The 25297-nt window shown below is 42.2% G+C and overlaps 1 protein-coding gene across 5 annotated transcripts in view; it reads left to right on the forward strand.

Moving 5' to 3' along the window:
- The window catches only part of OSBPL10 (oxysterol binding protein like 10), a 327946-nt gene that overhangs the window by 221355 nt on the left and 81294 nt on the right, over positions 1-25297 (forward strand). For all 5 annotated transcript variants that reach the window (XM_050779385.1, XM_050779384.1, XM_050779383.1 and 2 more), the window contains one exon: positions 16919-17129. In XM_050779385.1, the coding sequence (XP_050635342.1) occupies positions 16919-17129 (211 nt within the window). The remainder of the gene's footprint in view (positions 1-16918; positions 17130-25297) is intronic.

The raw sequence follows: 25297 nt of genomic DNA on the forward strand, positions 1-25297 counted from the left end.
AAAAAAAAAAAGTTAGTTAATTACCCATGATATGTTTTATGGATGATGGGGATCATGGCCTTTTGGGAGGGTGATGGAAGGCTACCTGGTGAAAACAACCTGTAAGCCGGGGTGGAAGAAGGAATAAAAATAAACTAGGAGAAAAACATGTCATGGACTTCACTGGAAGTCGAGCCTGGAACTCATTCGGGTAGTGCCTTCTTTATCCCACGATCATATAGATTAAGTTAGAGGTTAAGAAATTTGGGATTGTGTGCCCAGAGATATACAATGTGCAGTTAAAATACTCCGCCCATGCTGGGAGATTGGTATTAGAGAGAAATAATGGTTAAGGCTGAAGCTTCAAGGTCCCAGGTTAACAGGACACAAGATCTTTTATTCCTTGGGTGAAAGTAGTAACAACAAACTAGGGGCAATGGAAAGGAGTTCTCAAATTTGCTAGAGAACCATGCCAGCGTCTTAAAACTTCCAGAAGCCTTGGAACTCGATCCTTCTTCCTTCTTTCCTCTTTCTTTATTCTTCCCTTCTCTTCTTCCCCTGTTCTGCCTCCCTTTAGTCCCTCTTCCTTTCACTTGCCCTGTCTTCCCATTTCCCTCCTCCCTTCCCCTCTCCTCCATTCATCTACCCAACAAACATACATCAGGCATCTCCTTTGAGTAAGGTCTCATGGGCCCTGCCCAGATAGAGTTTGGCAGTGAATTAATTGATTGATACCATCAGCACGCTGGGCCATGGAGAGAGAGACACGTGGAACTAGTTAGAATATAGTAAGTTCATTCTGTGTATTTATTATATGAACAGTGGTTGTGGACTATATACCCTTACACGTACTCTCTTTAAAAGTGCATGCTCAGAGCAGTGAGGAAGTGTGGAGTAGGAGTAGACATGGATCCAGGCCAGTTCATTTCCATCACTGGAAAACAATTCTAAATGCACGTGTCTGCAAAGGGCGGTTAGCTCTTTTGCGAAGCACTGTCTGTTATATACCATTATTCTGTGTCATATTTGAGTGCCTTGAGGATTACATTGTTAAGTAGTTGGTGTGCAGGAATTGTGTTCTCTCTTCTGTAAATTGGTGACTGCAGTGTCATTTACCCAGTGGGAATACAACAAATATTAATGAATGGTGGCTTATTCCTTAACGTAATTTTCCTTTTCAGATTAATGAAGCAGATTCCTGATAAATGCACTTGTCTCTCTAGAGTTTCGTTTGCTAAAGCTCAATGATGTAAAGGATTTGCCTGGAGATGTGAAATTTCTGTCCATTTTTTTTTTTCTTTTTTCAAGTACCCTTTGGAGATGCATTTCTTTCCTGAAAATAATTGATACTAGTGAAATTAATTCTAGGTGGAAAAGAGAAGCATGTAGTCATGTTCTTGCCTGCTACTTTGGGTGGCTATTTGATCTAAAAACAGCAATTATGTTTTAAAAGAGAATGGCAGGTGTTTTTGGGGTAGAGCTAAGGCCTAGTTATATATGCTGTCAAGCTCAGGTTAGAATATTAGTTGGTATGTTTTCTTCAGGAATTCTTAGAGACATCCTACTCTCCTTGCAAAATAAGATAATTTCCATAAAATCCAAATTAAGTATCTGGACACTTAGAGGTTTTTTGAGATAGGCTGAGCATGTATGTGGAGTGTGAGTGAACAAAGGTGAAGCAGTCTGAAGAAAATGGTTTAATTTCATGCTTGTTGATCCTTGGTTTGTAAGGTTACATTCTGTAAGAGAAAAAAAAAAAACTGATATAGTATCCAGGATTTGCTGAGAAACGACAGTAGATTAATCGGAAGACTTCTGAAGTGAGTCAGTAAAGCAGCATTTTAGGTTTTCTGTTTTTTGGTTTTTTTTTTTGTTTGTTTTATACGATGTGTGTTAAATGATTTCTGATTAGAGAACTGACAGAAACGTAAACACTTGAATAAAACTTTCATACCATTTGCAGAACAATTCCTTACCCTTTCTTATTACGTCTTTGCTTATAAATTGTGTTTTCTTTTCTGTGAATTTTACCCTAGAGGAGTTTGCTGTGTGTGTTCTCGTTCCGTTCCGGATGAGTTGGTGGGTGGATAAGCCAGCTTGCTCCCAAGCATCTTCTTTCTTCTAGGTGGAAGGCCATGCTAGGTGAGCATCAGAGTGTGTATGGGAGCCTTTGTGCTGTGATCTGTAGGAACAGAATGGTTCTGCATGCCTTCTGGTCATGAGGTTAGGAGCACACAAGTGTGGATCCTTCAGTCCTGACATCTCCCATCTGCAAATTCTGATTTGGGCAAATGGTTTTACCCTTTCAGCCCCAGGGTTGTGTAAAATGAGAATAATGGTAATCAGGAGCTGGGTGCAGTGGCTACGTCTGTAACCCCAGTACTTTGAGGTGGCAGGACCCACTGAGCCTGGGAGAGTGAGGCTGCAGTGAGCCGTGATCGCGCCACTGTACTCTAGCCTGGGTGACAGAGCAAGACCCTGTCTTGAAACAAAACAAAACAAAAACAGTAAGCAGCCTTGCTTGTGGCCAAGACAGAGCTGGGAGGATTAGAGTTTGTGACAGTGAAAGCACTGTTGTAAACTGCAGCCCAGCGCTTCTCGCCCCCTGCCACCCATCTTGTGAAATGCCCTTGTTTGTATCATTCATGTAGTGGCTGTTACTGACATGGCTTTGATAACACAAGTATTTTGAAAAGAGTGAGAAGAGAAAGATAAATGTGGGGAATGTGGGGGAAGCAGCAAAGGGCTACTCTGTGCTTTTTTCCTTGAGTTGAACGCTGGTTTAAAACCAGACCTTGAGCTTTAGATAAGCTTGTTGAACGTGGGAAGAGGCTCCTAGTGAGTTCTGGGGACATCATAACTAGGCAGTTGAACTTCAAGGTCCAGGTAGACCTGTCTTCTCTGGCACTGTGAGGGAAGTGTTTCCCCTTGTTGTCCATGTCCCTAGGATCTTTTAGGAGAGAACTTTGACTTCTTCTATTGCTTTCTGGATCCACCTGCTTCTCCCAATAGCACTGCCCTCTCTTTGCTTAGGACTTTGGTTTCCCTTTCATTGCTGGGTACCATCACACCCCCATGTGCTGGTGCCCATGGCCAGACATTGACAAGGCTTCTCTATCCTTATGAAGGAAAACACTCTCTGACTCCCTTTAGTTTTTCTTTTGTTTTGTTTTGAGACAGACTCTTGCTCTGTCACCCAGGCTGGAGTGCAGTGGCACAATCTTGGCTCACTGCAACCTCCACCTCCTGGGTTCAAGTGATTCTTCTGCCTCAATCTCTGGATGAGCTGGTGTCAACTGTGTGCCACCACACCCAGCTAATTTTTGTATTTTTAGTAGAAATGGGATTTCACTATGTTGGCCAGGCTGGTCTCAAACTCCTGGCCTCAAGTGATCTGCCCACCTTGGCCTCCCAAAGTGCTGGGATTACAGGCGTGAGCCACCACACCAGGCCTCTTTAGTCTTATTTCCTTAAATTTTCTTTACTGGATATGGAAACTTTTTTTTTTTTTTTGAAATGGCGTCTCACTCTGTTGCCCAGGCTGGAGTGCAATGGTGCAGTCTTGGCTCACTGCAATCTCCACCTCCCGGGTTCAAGAAGCAATTCTCCTGCCTCAGCTTCCCAAGTAGCTGGGATTACAGGCATGTGCCACCACACCTGGCTAATTTTTGTATTTTTAGTAGAGACTGGGTTTCACTATGTTGGCCAGGCTGGCCTTGAACTCCTGACCTCGTGATCCGCCTGCCTTGGCCTCCCAAAGTGCTGAGATTACAGGAGTGAGCCACCGCGCCTGGCAGAAACTTCTTAACTTTTCTTTGCCCTGCATTATGCAGGGACATGAACAATGAATGAAAACAATAAAATACTGGTTTGGGTATTTTTTTTTTTTTTTGCCTCTGAAATTGTTTAAGAAAGAAAGATGTTGGAGAGTGATAGGGCAGAAGACAGCTCACACATTACTGAGAGGATACAAATTGTTACAGTTTTTTTCAGTGGTGAGCTGGCAGTATTTATTAAAAAAAAAAAAAAAAAAAAAACCTTAAACTCAGCAATTCCTCTTCTAGAAGTTTAACAAAATCTTTTTGAAGTTATGCTAAGATTTAGATACAGAGAAGTTTGTTGACTCGTAATCCGTCATAGAGAAAAAAGTTAAACATGATCGTAATGTCAGCCGTAGGGAATTGGGCAGTAAGTTGTGGCATATTTATGTGATGAAATGTTCTGCAGTATTTTAAATAGTATTGTAGAAATTCATTGACATGGTATGTTGAATTAAAAAGGTTATAAACATGATTATGGCCTGCAGCCATTTTCATAAAAAGTGAAAAAAGGGCATACAGTCAGCCCTCCTTATCTGTGGGTTCTGCATCTGTGGATTCAACCTACTGAGGATTGAAAATATTCAGGAAAAAATACAGATGATTGCATCTATATTGAACATGTACAAGCTTTTTCTTGTCACTTTCCCATGAACAATAAAGTATAACAACTATTTATGTGACATTTACATTGTATTAGGTGTCATAAGCAATTTAGAGATGATCTAAAGCATATGGGAAGATATGCAGATATTAGTATCTTTTTATGTTAGGGGGCTTGAGCATGCATGGATTTTGGTATCCAGGCGGGGTCCTGGAACCAATGCCCCATGGGTACTGAGGGGTGAGTGTACACTTGACCCTTGAACAGCACAGGTTGGAACTGTGCGGGGCCACTGATATGTGGATTTTCTCAGTAAAAATTACACTAGGTGTGACTGCCTCTCCTTTCACCTCCTCCAACTCTTCTGTCTCTGCCACCGTGAGACAGCAAGACCAACCCCTCCTATTCTCCTCCTCCTCAGCCTACTCAATGTGAAGAGAAGGACGAAGACCTTCATGGTGATTCACTTCCACTTAATTAATAGTAAATATATTTTCTCTTCCTTACAAGTTTTAAAATAATATCTCTTGGCTGGGCATGGTGGCTCATGCCTGTAATCCCAGCATTTTGCGAGGTCAAGGTGGGCGGAGCACTTGAGGTCAGGAGTTCGAGACCAGCCTGGCCAACATGGCGAAACCCTGTCTCTACTAAAAATACAAAAAACATTAGCCAGGTGTGGTGGTGTACGCCTGTAATTCCAGCTACTCAGGTGGCTGAGGCACGAGAATCACTTGAACCCAGGAGGCAGAGGTTGCAGTAAGCCAAGATCGTGTCACTGCATTCCAGCCTGGGTGATGGAGTGAGACTTTCTCAAAAAAAAAAAAGAGAAAGCAAATAATATAACATCTCTTTTCTCTTGCTTTGTTGTAAGAATACAGCATATAATATGACACACAAAATATGTGCTAATCGACTGCTAATGTTATCAGTAAGCCTTCCAGTCAACAGTGGTATATTAGTAGATAAGTTTTTAGGGAACCAAAAGTTATATGAGGATCTTCTACCCTCAAGTTGTTTAAGGGTTGGCCATATATATACATAAAAATTTTGTAAGTACATTTGCCAAGATTTTAAAACTTCTTTCTGGTACTGGATATATTATGGGTATCTTTCCTTCTATTTGATTGTTTTTTTTCTATGTTAAGTATTATTTTGTGTTAAAAGGAGATTTTTAATTAAAACAAAACAGAGAGTAGCCTGCTGCAGAATGGAACTCCCATAGAAGCCCCAGTTTCAGATGTTGGGCAAGGGAGGCCAACCTTGTGTCCAGAGACGTAAGTGCTACTCGATCTGCATTCAGGATCCTGTTCAGGTCTGTGTCTGTGTGTGTGGGAGGCAGAGAGAATAGATAAATTATAGCAAATGAGGCACTTATTCACTGATCCTTTGCCTTCTACTCAGAATCCTTCTGTTGGACAGTGGCATTTTCTTTGAAAACAATTTAAGAGATTATTCCTTTTGTATCTTTCACCCCTTGTTTTCAACATGTTTACATGTTACTCAATTCTGACAAATGGGATTTCTAAATAAATAATTTTTAACCATTGTGTAGAAATCATAGGGGAGGAGAAATATTTTTTTCCTTACTCTTCATAGTTCTGTCAACTGAAGAATGATGAGGTTCATAATTTGGAAAGGACAGCTTTATTTCTCACAAATGGCCGCAGCCTGTAGGGTGGCCATTTTGACAGGCTGGGAAGCATAGTCTCTGGCCAGAAGCCAGAAACAGGCACTTCAAGGGTGGGAAGAATAAGCCAAGGCTTTATACTGAACAAGGTGGCCAAATAAACATATTCAAGAAGCTGTAGGAGGAATCATGAATATTTATGAAAGGAGAAATATGTACACATGCAATTGAACTTCATGCTGCTCCATGAGATCCATGTTCAAAAAAATGCAGCAGTAGCATGATCCAGGGGTAGAGTTTTCAGCCCTCTCACATCAAAAGATGAAGCACAGGACACGAAAACCCTCACTGCACATCCTCCTAGACTGGCCAGAACCACTCTTGTGGTCAGTGGTCTCTTATCAGGAATGCCTGTCAGTTGCTTTGTTGAAACCACAAAAGGGTGGGGGGAGCATCATGGGCTTAATTGAAATGGGGGTGGAGTTGTTTGAAAGGGCTGGTTTCTGTTTAGCCCTTAGGGAAGAAAGCCTGAGAGCAGTTAGGGAGTTGGACCTCCCATCCTGTCATGGCTGGGAGCTCTGTTTTCAGGGTTTCTCTGGGATCCCCTTGGCTAACAAGGGTATCTGTTTACTTGGTTGGGGGTCCTAGAATTTTATTTTTATTTCTCAGTTCTTAGTTGGGATGGACTCTGTAACAAAAGACAGATTAACAACAGAAAAACTGAAATTGAATACATGTACATATCGTGTATGCATGAGAGATACTCAGAGAAATGAGTAACTCTCAAAGAGGTGACAGGCTTCAGGCATAAATATCATCTTCCTGTGAGATTAAGAAGGGTGAGGGGAAGGCAGATTTTGGGGAGGTATCCAGGAAAAGTACTGTAAACATGAGTACGTTTTGATATGCAGATTTTTAAGTTTGTGCCTTCTCCATTGATGAGGCTCCATAGTTTAGTCATCCTTATTATCTTCCTGGTTCAGAGAATGGAGACTTGCTTTATAAATGTAACTTTCCCTTACAAAAGGATAACTTTTTTGTTTTCAGAGCTGTTCTGGTGTCTGTAGTTTCTCAAAATAATCCTTATGCCAAAGAGGCATATTTTAGGGAGGCATATTCTGGTTTTCTATAATTATATTTTGGGGTGGTATATTTTTGGTCTTCTACAGCATATTCTGTTATACAGTTCTGAAAATGTTTCTTCCACTTCACTGTTTCCTTTAGCAAAAATGACATGAGAAAAACTGATAGAGATTGCGTCAAAGGAACTTTTGTTTTGAAGCCAAGACCTACTTTGTTTGGAGTTAAAAGCCCTTATACATGCAATCATTAAAATGAGATCTATGTTTATCGGTGTGTAAAGATGTCTATGATGTGTCTGTTAGTTTACTAGTGCTGCATTAACAAAGGATCACAGACAAAGTGTGTTAAACAACAGAAATTCATTGTCTCACAGTTGTGGAGGCTGGAAGTCCAAAATCAAGTCACTGGTAGAGTTGGTGCCTTCTGAGCACCATGAGAGAAGGATGTGCTGGCTTGTAGATGGTCATCTTCTCCCCATGTCTTTACTGCTGGTCTTAAACTCCTGGCCTCAAGTGATCTTTCTGCCTCAGCCTCCCAAAGTGCTGGAATTTACAGGTATGAGCCACTATTCTTGGCCCAAATTTCCCCTTTTTATAAGAACACCAGTCATATTGGATTAGGGACAACCCTCAAGACCTTATTTATCTTGATTCCTTTTATAGAGACCCAATCTCCAAAGAGGGTTATATTCTAAGATACTGGGAATTAGGACTTCAACATACGAATGTGGTGAAGGATACATTTCAACCATAATAATGTATTTTCCCCCTATTTTATTTTATTTTTTTCATGGAAAAACCCTCATGTTTATTTGATTAAATGAAATTAAAATAAGTTGCATAGGAAGAATTTTAAAGTCCGAAGAGACACCAACTTTAAGGCTGTAGTAGCTGATACAGCATCTCCTTGCTACCTTCTCCAGCCTTCTCTGTGGACCACAGCGATACATTCAGAAGCCTGTTAGCTCACACAGGAGTTTCTGAATACTTTTCCATTGGTTCTTCACCTGCTCATTGCCTGTCATGCCTGCGGCCTGCAACAGTTAACATTTAAGATTTAAGATGTGAAAGCCAAGAGGAGGTTTCCCCCCTATTTTAGAAGACATTGTTGTTATGAAAAATGTCAAATGTAAATACACTAGAGAAAGATCATATTGAATTTCCATGTACCCATCAACAGCTTTAGCTACCCCCAAAGCCAATATTGTTTCATCCTTGCTCTTTTACCCCCACTGGGTTATTTTGAAGTACGTCCCAAGTGTTAGAGATGATGTATTCTAAAGTGATCAAAGGTTATACAATTATATATAAGGAGGGATGTTTTTAAGATAAAATAATAGACCTCTGTGTGTGTACATATAAATTAGAAGAGTCAGAATCATACTAGAATGTTAACAGCACTTACGTCCAGGAAGTGGGATGACAGGTAACTTTACTTCCTTCTTTGTAACTGTTTTTACTGTCTGATTCTGTTGGGATGGTGGTTGATGGAATGAGCCGGCCCCTTTTGTAATCGGAAAGCGGAAACAAGAAAGCTGGTTTCCAGATGGTGAGAGTGGGTGGGCTGAGGGACAGTGGAAAGGAAGAAACCTTATCATAGTTGTTTTCTGAGGCAGGAGATAGCTTTTGCTTCTAGAATATATGAAAGAAATAAGAGGAAGCACACAGGAGCATGTCAGAGTGGAAAGGGTGCTGAAGTGGAGCCGAGGACTAACGGTGAGTCGTGCCTTGCCAGGAAAGTGAAGCTGTGACTTTGACAAGGTCGTTCAGCTTCTCCGAACTCAGGATTCCTGCCTGCAAAGAGTCAGACTTCACAGACCCGTCAGTAAGTTGTGAGTGTTACAATCTCACATTTCTTGAGGATCTCAGTAATGGTTTCCTCCTAAGGTGTTTGTAAAGATAAAATTGGCATTTTATGTTTGTGCAGTGTGGTGTTACTATTGGGAGTGATGAGGCAATGATTGTAGAAAAACCAAAGGTGAAGAAATGACAGAAAGGAATCGGTTTTTTGGAACTGTAGAAGGCTTATCTCCCCACATCTTCAGAAAGTGTCTTTTGAGTGTGTAGGTGCAATTCAGAATTTTGCATATACCTTTTGCCCTCAACAGCATGGGCTGGTTTAGAGGCAACACTGAGATTTCTTGATACCAACTCAAACCATGGAAGGACCAGAAAAAGCTTTGAATGTTCTACGTCTTTGGGTTGTCCTTTCAACCACTCTTTTGTTCCATCCCTCTCATCTCACATGATAAAGGTAGAGTGTCAAATTGTTGAACTTCAAAATGCCGTTAGCCTGTCCTGCCTTCCAGGGACAAGGGTGGACAGAAAACCCTGGAATCATGGCTTAAGTCACTTAGTGATGGTCAGCCTCAATAATTATACCATGAAGTCCAAGGCAAAGTAAGTATGAATCTAGAAAGCAGGAAATATCTAGAAATAATGAATGCATCTCTTCTGCCAATTTTCTGAAAGGGAGAATCGATTCTGTTACCAAAAAGATGAGTACAACCTTCCAACCGGCCAGTTAGATCTGCTTATGAAGCAGTCTTCAACTTGGAAGTGGAAATAGGATGTCTACACTTACACACCTTTGAAAGGAAAGCAGACTGTTATGCTCTTAGGTATAAAAAATGACTTCAGGCCTGAGACTTCCCTCCTACCCAGAGTTAGGGCAAGATGCAGCTAGGGGCATGGACAAGGGTGATCCTGCTCCCCTCCTGGAAGGCTGGAAACTCCGTTCTTTCAATTAGACGCACCAGTCAGAGGTCTGGGGAAGCTCTTTCTGTCGCCTTTGGTAACACCGGCAGGGATGAGTGGAGGCTCCAGAGGCAGGAGATGAACCAAGCAGATTAAAATAGTACCACAATGGCTCTGAAATTAGATTGTCACTGGAACCACAGCCCATAAAAGCAGGCCAGGACCTACGTTCTAAACTTAAACATACGACTCCCAGCCTAAAAAAAGAAAAAAATCAAATGGGACCCAGAGTCCCCTAACATAATAACCAAAATATCTAGGATAGAATTGAAAATCATTAGTCATGTCAAGAACCAGGACAATCACAACATGAGTGAGAAAAGATCTTATCTGACACCGAAACTGAGAGTGAATAAAAATGTTAGTTTCACTGGAAAACTGCCATGCCCATTTGTGTATTCACTGCCTCTGGCTGCGTTCAAGCTACAGTGGCAGAGTTGAGTAGTTGCCACAGAGACCATACTGTCTGCAAAACCTAAAGTGTTGACTATGTGGCCCTTTACAGAAGTCGCAGAGCCCTGCAGTAAGTGCATTGACGACCTGGTGGTCACTGTTTTTGAGATCCTGCCTTCTTCTGTTTACCTTTTCTTTGTTTGTTTCCTTTGGTTTATAGTGTGATATTCCTAATATTGGTTTCTCCCTTCTCTTTCTGTGCCTTTTTCCGTTCTTCTTCTTCTTTGTAACGTTGTCACCTGTTTAGCCAGCACCCTCTCCCCATTGGAGCTGGATCCCTCTTCCTTCCGCTCATCTTGTCTGTTATTGCCACCGTCACTCTCTTAGCCCTACTGAGAGAAATGTGTATTTGGAAGTTCTGTACACTCGATGGGAGTTACCTTTCTTCACGCCCCTGAAACGGGGTTAACAGATACTTGGCAGTCACGAACTGTTTGGGACTGGCCTACACAGGATTGTGTTTGTGGGTATGAGGAGCAGTGTCCCAAGGGGCTCAGGACCCTGCCTAAAGGGAACGCTTGGAGGGCTGTCATTTTAGGGGTATGTTGTGCCAGGAGGTGTAGAACAAGGGACATAGGCTGGGAATTATAGGGCGGAGGTAGAATGTCAGGTAGGAAAAGTCAGCAGCTCATTGAGAGAAGACAAAATTATTCAGGTGTGAGACCAGGACTGACTGTGCCCCAACACTCAGAAGTTTGGAGAAGGGAGTTGCGATTGGAATGCCAGCTCTCCACATATCAACTTATCATTTGTTAATAAGACAAGACTGACTTTATTGTTGGCCACTGTGAGGGAAAACACCACCTCCGCAGGGTGCTGGCTGTGTCTCCAAGCCGGGAAGGCAAGGTCAGCATTTATCAAGAACTGGAAGTTTGGTTTACAATGTGGAGACTTGATTAGGATTAAGATTAAGAATCAAGATTTAACAGTTCAGGATTAGTGAAAACAACAAGGCAAGGATTTTGAGGCAAGATATTGAAAGACTTTTAGAGGACAGAGTGTGGATGGTTTTTATTAAAGAGTTGATGGACATTTGGGGAAGTTCCTATAATAAATTATCAAACCATTTCTGGGATGGAGTCTCCTGGAAAATTAAAGTAATGCTCATGAGAGGAGTGGAGTAGGATAGTAAAGCAATGTTAATGCAGACAGTAAACTGTGTGTGTGTGTGTGTGTGGTTTTGGTTTAAAGATCCATAAAGCGGCTGGGAACAGTGGGTCACGCCTGTAATCCCAGCACTTTGGTAGGCCGAGGCGAGCAGATCACCTGAGGTTGGGAGTTCGAGACTAGCCTGATCAACATGGAGAAACCCCGTCTATACTAAAAATACAAAATTAATTGGGCGTGGTGGCACATGCCTGTAATCTCAGCTACTCGGGAGGCTGAGTTAGGAAAATCGTATGAACCCGGGAGGTGAGGCGGAGGTTGCGGTGAGCTGAGATCGCACCATTGCAGTCCAGCCTGCGCAATAAGAGCGAAACTCCGTCTCAAAAAAAAAAAAAAAAAAAAAAAATCCTTGAAGCATGGCTTTAAAGCTTAGGTGAGGACATTGGCCAAGTGAAAAAGTGCCTACATTAACCAAGGACTGATCCCCTGACTCAGAGGGGAACTTAGCGGGGACTCAGGAATGCCACCAGACTGAGGAGAAATGCCAAACCAAGGCCATCTGGTACGTGGCATCAAATTGTTTGGTCTCCTTCCAAGCCGGACAGATTGAGTTACTGAAGGCACTGGGGCACCGGCTTGAGGCTCTGCCAACCAGAGGAGCAGCTTTGGTTTCTTTAGCGTTAGGAATATTTGTTTAGGAGCCGCTTTATGCTGAGCTTTTGGAGGGTAATGAAGGAGTGACTGAAGTTGTCAAATTTGTTGACATCTGACCCATCAGGATTGGACTTTTCAGGGGCCTCTGAAACCTGCACCAGGGTTTACAGCTCAGAAAAATCCGAAGCAGTCTAGACAAATGAAGCCCTTATCTTCTTGCTGTCTACTGCAGTCCTTGCTGTAGCCAGATTTGAACTGGTTGAGCTACATACCATTGGGTTTCGATCTTTGCATCTTCGTTTCAGATTTTTTGACTTGTTTTTCCTCTTTCTGCAGCCACCGATGCTATTAACATTAACTCCTATGATTTGATTTTGTCATGCACGTGTCATCGTTTGTACTGTAAGAAACAGGTCATAGAATTTTTATTCCCTCTCTGAGAAGTTTATCTGTGAAGTTCAACTTGACCTACATTTCATCTCTTTTACAACCTCAGAGTTGATATTTTCAGGTGGTTTATCTCTGAAATTTAATTTGAGGCTCTGTTTTTGTGCCCGTGTTACAACATCATGATGCCCTGATTGTGGAAGCCAAATTCCAGAAAGAAATGAAATTTTTGTTTTTTTTTGCTTGTTTTTAAACAATCATGGATGATTAATGTTGGTGTGCCTTGGAGGAAGTATTTGGGGTTATAATTTGAGACTTCGTAATTAAAGTAAATGGTTCAACATTTTCTTAAAGGCTGGAAGATGTAGGTGAGTCTGTTTGCGGATGGTTGGGCTTTGCTCCTTTACTGATAAGCTGGTAGGCACCTTGAAGGGGAGAAGGAGCTCTCTTTAAGAATTTGCTGTTGGTATTTTTGGTGCATTCTGCCTTTTGGTACCACATTTATCATCTCACATGTGCCCTTAATAAAAGTGAGAGAGAGATGGACATAGCTAAAACTTGTTCTCTGGAAGTCTGATGAAGAGTCTTCATCAGTGCCTCCCAGCCTTAGCAAGTGTTAGAGCAGTAATAACTGTGATGCACAGCTCCAAGGCAAGAACTCCTACATTTCTTTCAGGGTTCAATCAACTTCTTTTGGATTCTCATGAAGCTAACATAAAGTGAGGATTGGCATCGATTGTGTCATTAAAGACTAGAGTTCTGTTTCACATCTCATGGAAAATGAGAAGAAAATGAGTCTGTAGGAGGTGTGTACTGTGTGCCAATCACTATAAAGCTTGTATTATTTTTAGCCTTCAGTTTCCCAAGAAAGAAGTCAAAGCTATGAGGTGCCTGGTTATTGATGTGTTTCTAGCAAAGGGTTACTCAAGGGGGCACTGCTAGTATTTTCAACAGCAGCGTTCTTTGTTGTATAGGACTGTGCCCTGATTCAGGAGAAATTTAGCTCTCCTGGGCCCTCTGCTTTCAGTGCCATAGTTCTTCCCCAGTCATCGTAACTGCCAAACATACCCACTGCCTTTAAAGGCTACCTGCCCTTGCTATTGGCAATAGGCTCTCAGTAAATACTGATGAATACTTTTTATTTTTAATTTATTTGTTTGTTTGTTTGTTTGTTTGTTTATTTTGAGACGGGGTCTCACTCTGTTGCCCAGTCTGAAGTGTAGTGGTGTGGTTACAGCTCACTGCAGCTCCCAGCCCCCGGGCTCAAGGGATCCTCCCACCTCAGCCTCCTGAGTAGCTAGGACTGACCACAGGTGCACCACCATGCCCGGCTAACTTTGTTTTTTGTTTGTTTGTTTGTTTTGGTAGGGATGTGGTTTCATTATGTTGGCCAGGCTGGTCTCCAACTCCTGGCCTCAAGTGATCTGCCCACCTTGGCCTCCCAAAGTGCTGGGATTACAGGCGTGAGCCACCACTCCTGGCTTGAATGCTTTTTTAGAGAGCTAGTGCGTGGATTCCATCTTTGAGCATGTGCATCTGTTGTAATAGAGAAGAATATCCTCCAAGCTGGTTTCATGTTTTTATTACCTAAGATTTTCATAATATCTTATGTTTATGAAATAACAATATTTATCCTATACTATATAATTGGAATAGAGTTCTTTTTGTTGATTAAAAATGAGTATATACCATATAGTTGATGGCTTGATTTTATTCACCTTTTCTCTTCAGCATTATGGCTCCATTCATAATAATAAAAACATAATGTATCATGTTTCATCATGATTTCTTCTTTCTTTTCAGTACATTTTTCTAAGACAGGATTTTATGGTAGGAATTTACAGAAATGCTGACTACAAATAGCTCGAAATCCATTTCTCCCTGTTAGCATTTATACATATAAATGTCAGAGAATACATAGACATTTTATCTTGTTTGAAGTTAAATTTAACTAGTTGGCAGTATTTCTTGGCAAACTGATAATGGAGGTATTATCTGTTACTAAATCTTCAGCCATATTATGTTCATCAAGTATTCTGTAGACTATATGTCATAAACGGATTCTTTTGCACTTCAGTGAGAGGAGGGAGACTTGGATTCATTCATTCATTCAATAGGTGGGTACTTATAGTACTTGGGATACATCAGTGAACAACACAGATGATGATTCCTGCTTGCACACTAGCATAAATGAATATAATAAGGAAATTACAAGTTAGTTTGGAAGGAGGTAGATGCTGTGGATAACAAGGTTGGTAAGGAAGACAGGTGTGCCTGGGGTTGGGCTGGAGGTGCAATTTTTTTTTTTTTTTTTTTTTTTGAGACGGAGTCTTGCTCTGTTGCCCAGGCTGGAGTGCAGTGGCATGATTCCGGCTTAATGCAACTTTCGCCTCCTGGGTTAAAGCGATTCTCCTACCTCAGCCCCCCGAGTAGCTGGGATTACAAGTGCCCGCCATGACACCTGGCTTATTTTTGTATTTTTTGGTAGAGACAGGGTTTCACCATGTTGGCTAGGCTGGTTTCAAACTCCTGACCTCAAATAATCCACCAGCTTTGGCCTCCCAAAGTGCTGGGATTATAGGCATGAGCCACCATGCCTGGCCTGGAGGTGCAATTTTAAATGAAGTGGTTTGGGAAGATTTCTCAAAAAGGTGACTTTTATTATTTTATTTTATTTTATTTGTTGATATATATATATTTTTTATATATATATATATATATATATATATTTATATTTTTTTTTTTTTTTTGAGATGGCATCTCACTCTGTCACCCAGGCTGGAGTACGGTGGCGCCAGCTCAGCTCACTGCAAACTTTACCTCCTGGATTCAAGCTATTCTCCTCCCTCAGCCTCCTGAGTAGTTGGGACTACAGGCACCTGCCACCACGGCCAGCTAAGTTTTGTATTTTTAGTAGAGATTGAGTTTCACCATGTTGGCCAGGCTGGTCTCAAACTCCTGACCTCAGGTGTTCCACCCACCTCCCAAAGTGTTGGGATTACAGGCGTGAGCCACTGCACCCACCTAAAAAGATGACTTTTAAACAAAGACCTGAAGAAGAAATGAGTACTTACTGAGCTTTCCTTATTTATAGGCACTGTTTTAGGAGCCAGAATGGCTAGGTAGATCTTCTGTAATCTACAAAAAAACAATTTGCATAGCCAGATTATGGATGTGTACACTAAGATGAGAACGCTCAAACCACATCTGTGGAACATGTCTCTTAAAATTAATCTTTTTAAAAAAAATCATTTTGAAGTAATTGCCAGTAGCAGGTATTTGTTTCAAAAGGAAAGAGAAAAAAGGCTAAGCAAAAAAGTAATGAGCTTTGTGTCCAAGTCCAGCAGTCCTTACAGAATTACTGCTTCTTCCCACTGGTGACATCATGGTGACAAGGATCCTCCAAGGGTGACAGTGGCAAAGCAGGAGATGTTGCTTCAAATAAAAACAGCTTTTGTGGAGAAGCTTAAAACACAGTGGACCAGAGAACAGGAATTTACTCCTGCTTCTGATGTCAATGGGCTTTGTGACCTTGGGCGGGTTGCTTGAGCTCCTCCACTTCTTAGACCCGCTAATTATTTGTTAGACATGATGTCTAAGCCCTTTATATACATCATCCTGTTTAATGGGATAACTTATAAAACATGAGGAGGATGAACTTCACAAGATAACCATTAAAGTCCTTTTCTAGCCCCTGTGTTCCTTTTTTTTTTGACTTGTTAGTTCAAAGACATAATTAGACTACTGTTTGTCTTATGATAAGCTTATGAATTGAAGCCAGGCCACAAAATATGATTATTTGTCATAGCTTGAGCCATGGAGTAGGACTGGCTCTAGGATTCCTGGTTTTTCTCTTCCTGACATGTCTCGTGGTATTAAGAAGGTCATGTCCTGTTTAGCATTTTTTATTTGCAAGTGAGTGAAGGGGGCTCAGCACTGGTTTCATTGTGATCTCCTTTGTACAAACACCAGCCCCAGATTTCCCTTCCGCTCTGTGAACTCTGAACAGGGCTACCAAAGAGTTAAGGGTTGGAGCTGGAGGAAAAGCAAGGAGGAAGCCTTGCTGTGAGGGACAGCCACAGCGCGCCTGCTGTCTCAGATAACCTTCTGTAGAAAAAGAACTCTAAAGGTGGTTGCAAGGACGCTTGCAATGTATTTATTATTGACTTACCTCCAGAAGATCTGTAAAATGATATACCGAGATGGCCCTGATGGCCCCTTTTAGCTCTAAAGTTCAAAACTTCTCTTTTGATTAGAGTGCCTTTGGATAAATTTACCAAGACAGATTTCACCCAGGATTGAGTATTTATCAAAAGAAGAACGTGCACCAAACACACGGAACTGACCCTCACCCAGTTTTACCCACTTCTGTGGTTTAACTGCCGCCTCCCCAGCCTGTTGAAAGAAGAGCTTCTGCCCCTCACCTCCTTACTGTCGTCTTGTTTTGTAGATGATGAACCAGGTGGAAGGGCAGCAGAAGAACCTCGTGCACGCCATTGAGTCCCTGCCAGGGTCTGGCCCCCTCACTGCCTTGGACCAGGACCTGCTGCTCCTGAAAGCTACCTCTGCTGCCACCCTCAGCTGCCTTGGGGAGTGCCTCAACTTGTTACAGCAGAGCGTGCACCAGGCGGGCCAGCCCAGCCAGAAGCCAGGAGCCTCGGGTAAGACCGCCAGCAGTTCGTCCATGTTTAGGATGAGTACACACACTATGTGTGTGTGTCCCATTGTCTTCCTCCTTTAAGTCCATCCATTTCTCTGTGATCCATCCGTCTATCCTTATATCCAAGTGTTTCTACTGCGCTTCCTCTCTACTGTTTGGGATGTATTTTTATGTTACAAGTTACAAATGTAACATTTTATGAAAAATGTAATTCTGCATTCATCTCTCCTGCCCTTCCTGTACTGTTTGGGATATATTTTTATTTACAAGTTACAAATGTAACATTTTGTGAAAAATGTAACTAAAATATTTACATAAAGACTATGGAACACCTTTCAGACTTGCTGGTATCACATTATAAGTCTCATTCCATTCATAACATTTGCACTCAGCATTCTGTTGTTTTGTTTTGTTTTGTTTTGAAATAGAGTTTTCACTCTTGTTGCCCAGGCTGGAGTGCAGTGGTGCAATCTCAGCTCACTGCATCCTCCACCTCTTGGGTTCAAGCGATTCTTCTGCCTCAGCCTCCCGAGTAGCTGGAATTACAGGCATGCGCCACCATGCCCAGCTAATTTTGTATTTTTAGTAGAGATGGGATTTCTCCACGTTGGTTAGGCTGGTCTTGAGCTCCCAACCTCATGCGATCCTCCCGCCTTAGCCTCCCAAAGTGCTGGGATTACACGCCTCAGCATTCTGTTTTTAAGAAACACTGGCATGTAGCATCTGGTCCATTATTTCTGTGGTGTTGGGTCCACCACATTATACCCAGCCACTCTCAGATGACAGATAATGCACATTGCCTCCAGCCTCTGCCCCACTCACCTCGCTGCAGTAAACATCCTCCTGCCTGTCCCCTCACGAGGAAACCTCTGGAATACACACCAGGAGTATTTCTAGCTCTTAATCAAGAAGCTGGAGATAATAATGCACGTCCTTGAGATGCCTCAGTCCTTTTGGAGGAAGGTTTAATCAATGAGCAGATATAAAGATATTTGTGAAGATTAAGATAAAGGTAAAAATAGCTTGAGATTGGTTATGTCACATACAATTATAAAATACTATAATTAACAGAATAACAGCAGCCTTATTGTGCTTTGTTGCTCAGGGGTCACTTAATTAATGAAGGAATGAGGCAAGTTAGGTAATAGGAAGTAAAGCCCAGACTATGAGTGATGGTCTTTATATTTCATGCTTTCCCCAACTGCCCTTTGCCCTTTGTTTCACCGAAGCGTAAACGGGACAGTTGGTTTTTCAGAGTAGACTGTGTGGGGGTAATGTGGTTTTCTCTTTGTAAAACCCACTATCATTTACTGAACTTGGCCTTGGCTACATGTTTTCTGAAATCTTGACAAAGTAGGTATGATTATGTGCATTGTTCAGATGATATGCTGGGACACGGAACTATTAAACAACTTGCCCAAGGCCACCCAGCTAAGTGGCAGAACGAGGGCAGGACCAGGCTCTTTCCGCTGTGGCAGGTGTCTTCCTGGCCTGGGGTTCTTTGTTCAATCCAGAACAACCACTCAGTGGGTTCAGTCCCCCAAACTGAGGCTGGGAACAGTGTCTTGTGAGCATTATAATTCTCTCAAGGCAGGTGTATATATGTTTTTAAAAAATAATTTCAGACTTTAGAAAAGTTGCAAGAATAGTATGAAAAATGCTCATATATCCCTCTACAAATTCCTTAAACAGTAACATGTTATGATGTTTACTTCATCTTTTCACTATATTTACATATTACAATTTTCTAACCACTTAAGAGTAAATTGCAGACATCATGTCCCTTCACTATTAAATACTTCGGTGTGTATTTCCTTTTAAAAAGGACACTCTCCTCTAAAGACAGCACAATGATCGAAATCAGTAAATTAACAAGAGTACAGTCCTCTTTGCTGGTTATGCCACTGATAGCCTTGATAGCAAAATAAAACAATCTGGGTGCAGAATCCAGTCGAGGAGATTTGCGTATATTCAAGCATGGAGCAAAGGCACCCAGACCTGCTTTTCTACCTTTCCTCTTGCTTCTCAGCTTTAAGAATGAATCCCAAATGCAGAAGCTTAATGAGGCTTTTTGACATTTTCTGATCTGGAAGGAGCCTCAGTGACCCCCATTGAGGCCTGAACACAAATTTGGAGTGAGACTGGAGCTTTTCAAAATTTCTGTGGTCTCTTTTGCCCTGTATTGTAACTTGTAGCTTCTGCAACGTAATAGGCTCATTCCGAGAATCTTTCACTAGTAAATACAAGCTTGAATCATTTTCTTTTTCCTAAAATTAATCCCTCTTGAAAAAAATATTTCTTCAGGGCTTCCTAGGAAATTCGTTTTTTTTTTTTTTTTTTTTTTTTCTTCCTAACTTTCATTGGATCTCTGGCATTTTTAAGGGCCTGGAGGAGCAAAGCTCAAATGGATGCATTTCAGAGGTGGTGACAGGTTAAAATGGAAATTATTGGAAAAAGGGGAGACCAAGAAGTGTCCCTGAAATTATGTCACATCAGGTCCTCCCTGTGCTCTCTCTTCCACCCTTGACTCTCACTTGCCCTTCCTCCCTTCCTCCTTTCCTTCCTTCCTTCCTTCCTGATGGAGTCTCACTCTGTCACCCAGGGTGGAGTGCAGTGACACAATCTCAGCTCACTGCAACCTCCACTTCCCAGGTTCAGGCAATTCACCTGCCTCAGCCTCCTGAGTAGCTGAGATTACAGGTGCCCATTACCCCTGGCTAATTTTTGTATTTTTAGTAAGGACCGAGTTTCTCCATGTTGCCCCGGCTGGTCTCAAACTCCTGACCTCAGGTGATCCACTCGCCTTGGCCTCCCAAAGTGCTGGGGTTACAGGCAAGAGCCACCGCGCCTGGCTAGCCCACTGTCCTTCTTTTGGGTTGTTGTCATCAAGAAATTTAGCTGAAAGTTGGAGAATACAGCATGAAGCATCACAATGACTACTTTGTTTCCTTGTCGTCTAACCCTTTTTACATGTCATATTCCATGTAACACAGCCCCTGAAGTTTTAAAACAACCTACTGTGTGTCTTAAATCTATGCTACACATTGGGGGAAAATAGAATTACTTCCTGCAGGAAAAACATCATAGTTGTCTGCAGTTAAAATGGAATTCCAGAATCTCAAGCTAGTGGGATAAGAGAATAGAGAATACATTGGCCCTGGGAGTGCTGCCTTAAAATGTGTTTGTTTAGACACTTGGGGCTCTCAGGGTTGATAGTTGCTATAGCGGCTGCCTGACACACATTGATAAAAATATAATGGTTATGTCTAAGAAGTGCCAGGTTGGGCTGATGGAAATCAAAATCTCATTAAAGTGAAACGCTGGCATGGTTTCATTTCAGTGTTCAATGGGCAGGAAGGCCCGTCTTACCTGAAGCGTACCAAATACTCATACAGATTGTTCCTGCGTGATGGCTCTTTGCCTTCTGATCCTTGCACTGTTTTTTTTTTTTTTTTTTTTTTTTCCTTCTGTCCCTTTTGTGAATAAAAAATGATTTATGATCTTGTATATTTCATCTTGTATAGCATTTAATTGTGTCTTGTGGGATATATGTTTGCTTTGGAGCTTTTGTCTCCAAATGTTGCTCATTACGCTGTTTTTGTTTCAAACACACTGCCAACCAGACTGAAATCTGAGAATACTTCAGTATTCATCTGCCTCCCAGCTATTCATTTGGGCTCCCAGACCTGTTTCTGATGTTATCTCCAAGATATACTGGGTCTGAAGTGCTTCACTTAGCTTCCATTTATGGAGAGGTGTGTAATTAAAATTAAAAAAGTAATTTGGCCGGGCGTGGTGGCTCATGCCTGTAATCTCAGCACTTTGGGAAGCCGGGGCAGGTGGATCACTTGAGGACAGGAGTTTGACCAGCCTTACCAACATGATGAAACCTCGTCTCTACTAAAAATACAAAAGTTAGCCAGGTGTGGTTGGCGGACACCTGTAATCTCAGCTACTCAGGAGGCTGAGGCAGGAGATTCACTTGAACCCTGGAGGTGGAGGTTGCAGTGAGCCGAGATCGCACCGCTGTGCTCCAGCCTGGGGGACAGGGAAAGACTATGTCTTAAAAAAAAAAAAAAAAAAAAGGTAATTTGGCTTTTCAGTCAAGACTTAAATTATGCAGCTCTTTTGCCATTCCTGGTGGCTTCTACATCTACTTCAGCAGCTTGATGGAGGTAAACAGCGGAGGGACAGGGGACTGGGTATCTGTTTTCTCCAGACTTCCCTGTGCTATGGGGAAGAGGCAGGCAGAACCACGCTCAGAACTGGAAAAGGTTGTGCTCTTTGGGAGCCTGGGCTTTTTAGGTGGGTTTCAAGTGTGGGAGGGAACTGGGCCTGGAAAGTGATTTGAGGGTACAGAGTACTGTGCCCTCTGTGCTTCTGGTTGGTTTGCTATTTGCTTGCAAGCCTTAATCTAGGTAACATGGTTTGAGTTCGGGCAGATGCCTGTAACTAGACAAGCCCATTCTGGTGCCAGGTAAGAGCTGGCATTAGCAGCGTGATGGTGTGAAACAGGCTTGGGGAAGGACACTGGAGTCGCAGCTGCCAGAACTAGTGACAATGGAACCTTGGCAGAATGCAGTAGATGACACAGGTGCCCTTGAAGACAAACAGGGACAAAAGATCAAGAGAATATATTTGAGAGGAGAAGAACCAGAGCAGAATTTAATATACTTTCCTGAACTCATCCTTGCAATAACGCTTCATCCTCTTGAAAGATTAGTGGGGAGTGTCAGTTAATAAGCCAGTTGCACTGGTCTTCGCATTTTGGGGTTTGGCCAAAAGGGCCAAATAAGTGAGACTGTCATAAGGACCCCTGGCTCTTCTGGCTGTTTATCTTCTTCCTTTTGCGGCGCTTTACATTTTTCCAGAGACCTCTTCAGACTTTCGTTTTTCATCTGTTTTCCACCACTTAGGGACTTCCTTTGCCTTCTTTGTCTCTTATACTTTCTTTCCTGACACCTACTGCTTTTGGTGAAGATTTGCCCCACTTATAGTCACCTTTCTTTATTTTATGATTAAAAACTAAGATAGAAATATGGTAATTCAGTAAATAGGCATATTAGTTCATTTTCACAAGACTGGGCAATTTACAAAAGAAAGGGGTTTATTGGACTTACAGTTCCACGTGGCTGAGGAGGGCTTGCAATTATGGCAGAAGGCCAGGAGAAGCAAGTCACATCTTACGTGGATGGCAGCAGGCGAAGAGAGAGCTTGTGCAGGGAAACTCCCGTTTTTAAAACCATCAGATCTCGTGAGACACATTCACCATCATGAGAACAGCATGGCATAGACCTGTGCTTCAGTCATACCCCATGATTCAGTCATACCCCACTGGGTCTCTCCCACAACATGTGAGAATTACGGGAGCTACAAGATGAGATCTGAGTGGGGACACAGAGCCAAAGCATATCAATAGGATATCAGGAGAAGAGGAAAAACTAGCATTGCAGAATATTTCAGATACGTGTTTTTTAAATTTTTTTACAACTGTCTAAACAGAATTTTTGAGTGCCAACTTCTCCCTAAAGAAAGCAGTTAGAGGCCGGGCACAGTGGCTCACACCTCTAATCCCAGCACTTTGGGAGGCCAAGATGGATGGATCACGAGGTCAAGAGATAAGGACCATCCAGGCCAACATGGTGAAACGCCATCTCTGCTAAAAATACAAAAATTAGCTGGGCATGGTGGCACGCGCTTGTAGTCCCAGCTACTTGGGAGGCTGAGGCAGGAGAATTGCTTGAACCCAGGAGGCGGAGGTTGCAGTGAGCCGAGATTGTGCCACTGCACTCCAGCCTGGTGACAGAGCGAGACTCCGTCTCAAAAATAAATAAATAAAAATAAAACAGTTACCAAGGCCCGGCTTTCCACTGGGAATATGTCTTATGGTTTCAAGTGAAAATTCAATCTTTTTGTGAATGTCAATCTTATTCTATTTTGGAAAACCATTTTATGTTTACTGAACCTGGGAAGATGAATTCACTGGTACAGGAAGAGGAAAGACCTTCCAGGGGCCATCACCTATCACTGGCCTCTGGGCAGAGGCCTTGTAGCTCTCAACACTCTAAGCAAGGCTTAAAATAAGGCCAAGGAGGGATTAAGACAATTCCACAGTCAAACCTTTGCCCTTAAAACCGGTGTTTTTCTCTTAGTCTCCTTATGATTTTTGTTTTTATTTCCATACTGCTTTTCATGTTTTCTATTTTGCTATACAGGTTGTATTTCTTTTACCCTTCTTTAGTATTTTGGGAAGAAATATGACACATATATATATAAATTCTAGTAGTGGTCATATTAAGTTTTTCATAACCATTCTTTTCTTTCTTTCTTTTTCTTTTTAAGATACAGAGTCTCACTATGTTGCCCAGGCTGGAGTGCAGTCGCTCTTCACAGGCACAATCATAGTGCAGTCTAGCCTTGAACTTCTGGGCTCAACCAATCCTTCTGCCTCAGTCTCCTGAAGAGCTGGGACTACAGGTGTATGCCACCATACCCAGCTTCATAAGCATTCTTTAACCTATTTTTTTTGGTAGTCCTCAAAGGGATGATGGAATACTTTTTGAATCTTTAATGATGAAGACAGTACAAACTTTAACTTCCTCTGCCCCTCTATTCTGCTTTCCAATTTTTGCTATTATGATATGCAGGCTATTGTTATTAATATTTTAATATTAGTATAATACTTAGATAATGTATGATGACTAATTCTTTTTAAAAATAACATGTGACTTTAATATTCAGTTATATAACCATGCTTAGAAATATTATTCATCGCGGCCAGGCGCAGTGGCTCATGCCTGTAATCCCAGCACTTTGGGCCGGGCGCGGTGGCTCAAGCCTGTAATCTCAGCACTTTGGGAGGCCGAGACGGGTGGATCACGAGGTCAGGAGATCGAGACTATCCTGGCTAACACGGTGAAACCCCATCTCTACTAAAAAATACAAAAAACTAGCCGGGCGAGGTGGCGGGCGCCTGTAGTCCCAGCTACTCGGGAGGCTGAGGCAGGAGAATGGCGTGAACCCGGGAGGCGGAGCTTGCAGTGAGCTGAGATCCGGCCACTGCACTCCAGCCTGGGGGACAGAGCGAGACTCCGTCTCAAAAAAAAAAAAAAAAAATCCCAGCACTTTGGGAGGCCGAGGTGGGTGGATCACAAGGTCAGGAATTTGAGACCAGCCTGGCCAATATGGTGAAACCCCATCTCTCCAAAAAAAAAAAAATACAAACTTAGCTGGGCGTGGTGACGGGTGCCTATAGTCCTAGCTACTCAGGAGGCTGAGCCTGGAGAATCACTTGAACCCGGGAGGCAGAGGTTGCAGTGAGCTGAAATTGTGCCACTGCACTCCAGTCTGGGCAACAAAGCAAGACTCTGTCTTAAAAAAAAAAAAAAAGTGTTATTCATAGCCTATTCTGGAGCTGGGACCAGGGTGAGATGAAAGAGACACTAGTCTTGAGTGCAAAATTCAAAAGGGTGTCAAAAGTTTCAGTAGTTAAGATAAAAAGATAAAGTTAAGTAGTTAAGATAAGTAGTTATGTTTTAATGCAATATTTTTAACCAAAATTAATGCAAAAACAATTGATAACAAAATATCACAAGTTTACATAAAGACAATGTCTTAGCTTGGGCTGCTATTAAAAACAACTGTAGACTGGGTGGCTTAAAGAACAAAAATTTCTCACAGTTTTGGAAGCTGGAAGTTTAAGATCCAGAGTCCAGTCTCCTAGGCCCAAAGTTTCTGGTGAGGGCTCTCTTCGTGGCTTGGTGACAGCCGTCTTCTTGCTGTGTCCGCACATGGCATTCCTTGGTGTGTGAACCTGGAGGGCAACCGACCTCTGGTCTTTCTTCCTCTTCTTTCAGCACTGGTCTCTCTTCCTCTTGTTTCAGGGACACAAATCCAATTGGATCAGGACCCTACATTTTTTATGTCATTTAACTTTATTAATGTGAAGGCCCTTTCTCCAAACTTGGTCACGTTGGGGCTTAGGACTTCCACATATGAATCTTGAGGGGGAACATAGATATTCAGTCTATAGCAGAGAGGATCTGATAGGATGGAGATGAGGGTGAAGTGAGGCTGAGTACTATAAGACTTTCTCTCTTCCTTTTTTCTTCCTTCCTTTCTCCCTTTGTCCCTTCCTTTCTCTCCTCCTCCCTTTTATTTCAATTTTAA

This window comes from Macaca thibetana, chromosome 2 (assembly GCF_024542745.1).
Source record: "Macaca thibetana thibetana isolate TM-01 chromosome 2, ASM2454274v1, whole genome shotgun sequence".
Taxonomy (NCBI): domain Eukaryota; kingdom Metazoa; phylum Chordata; class Mammalia; order Primates; family Cercopithecidae; genus Macaca; species Macaca thibetana.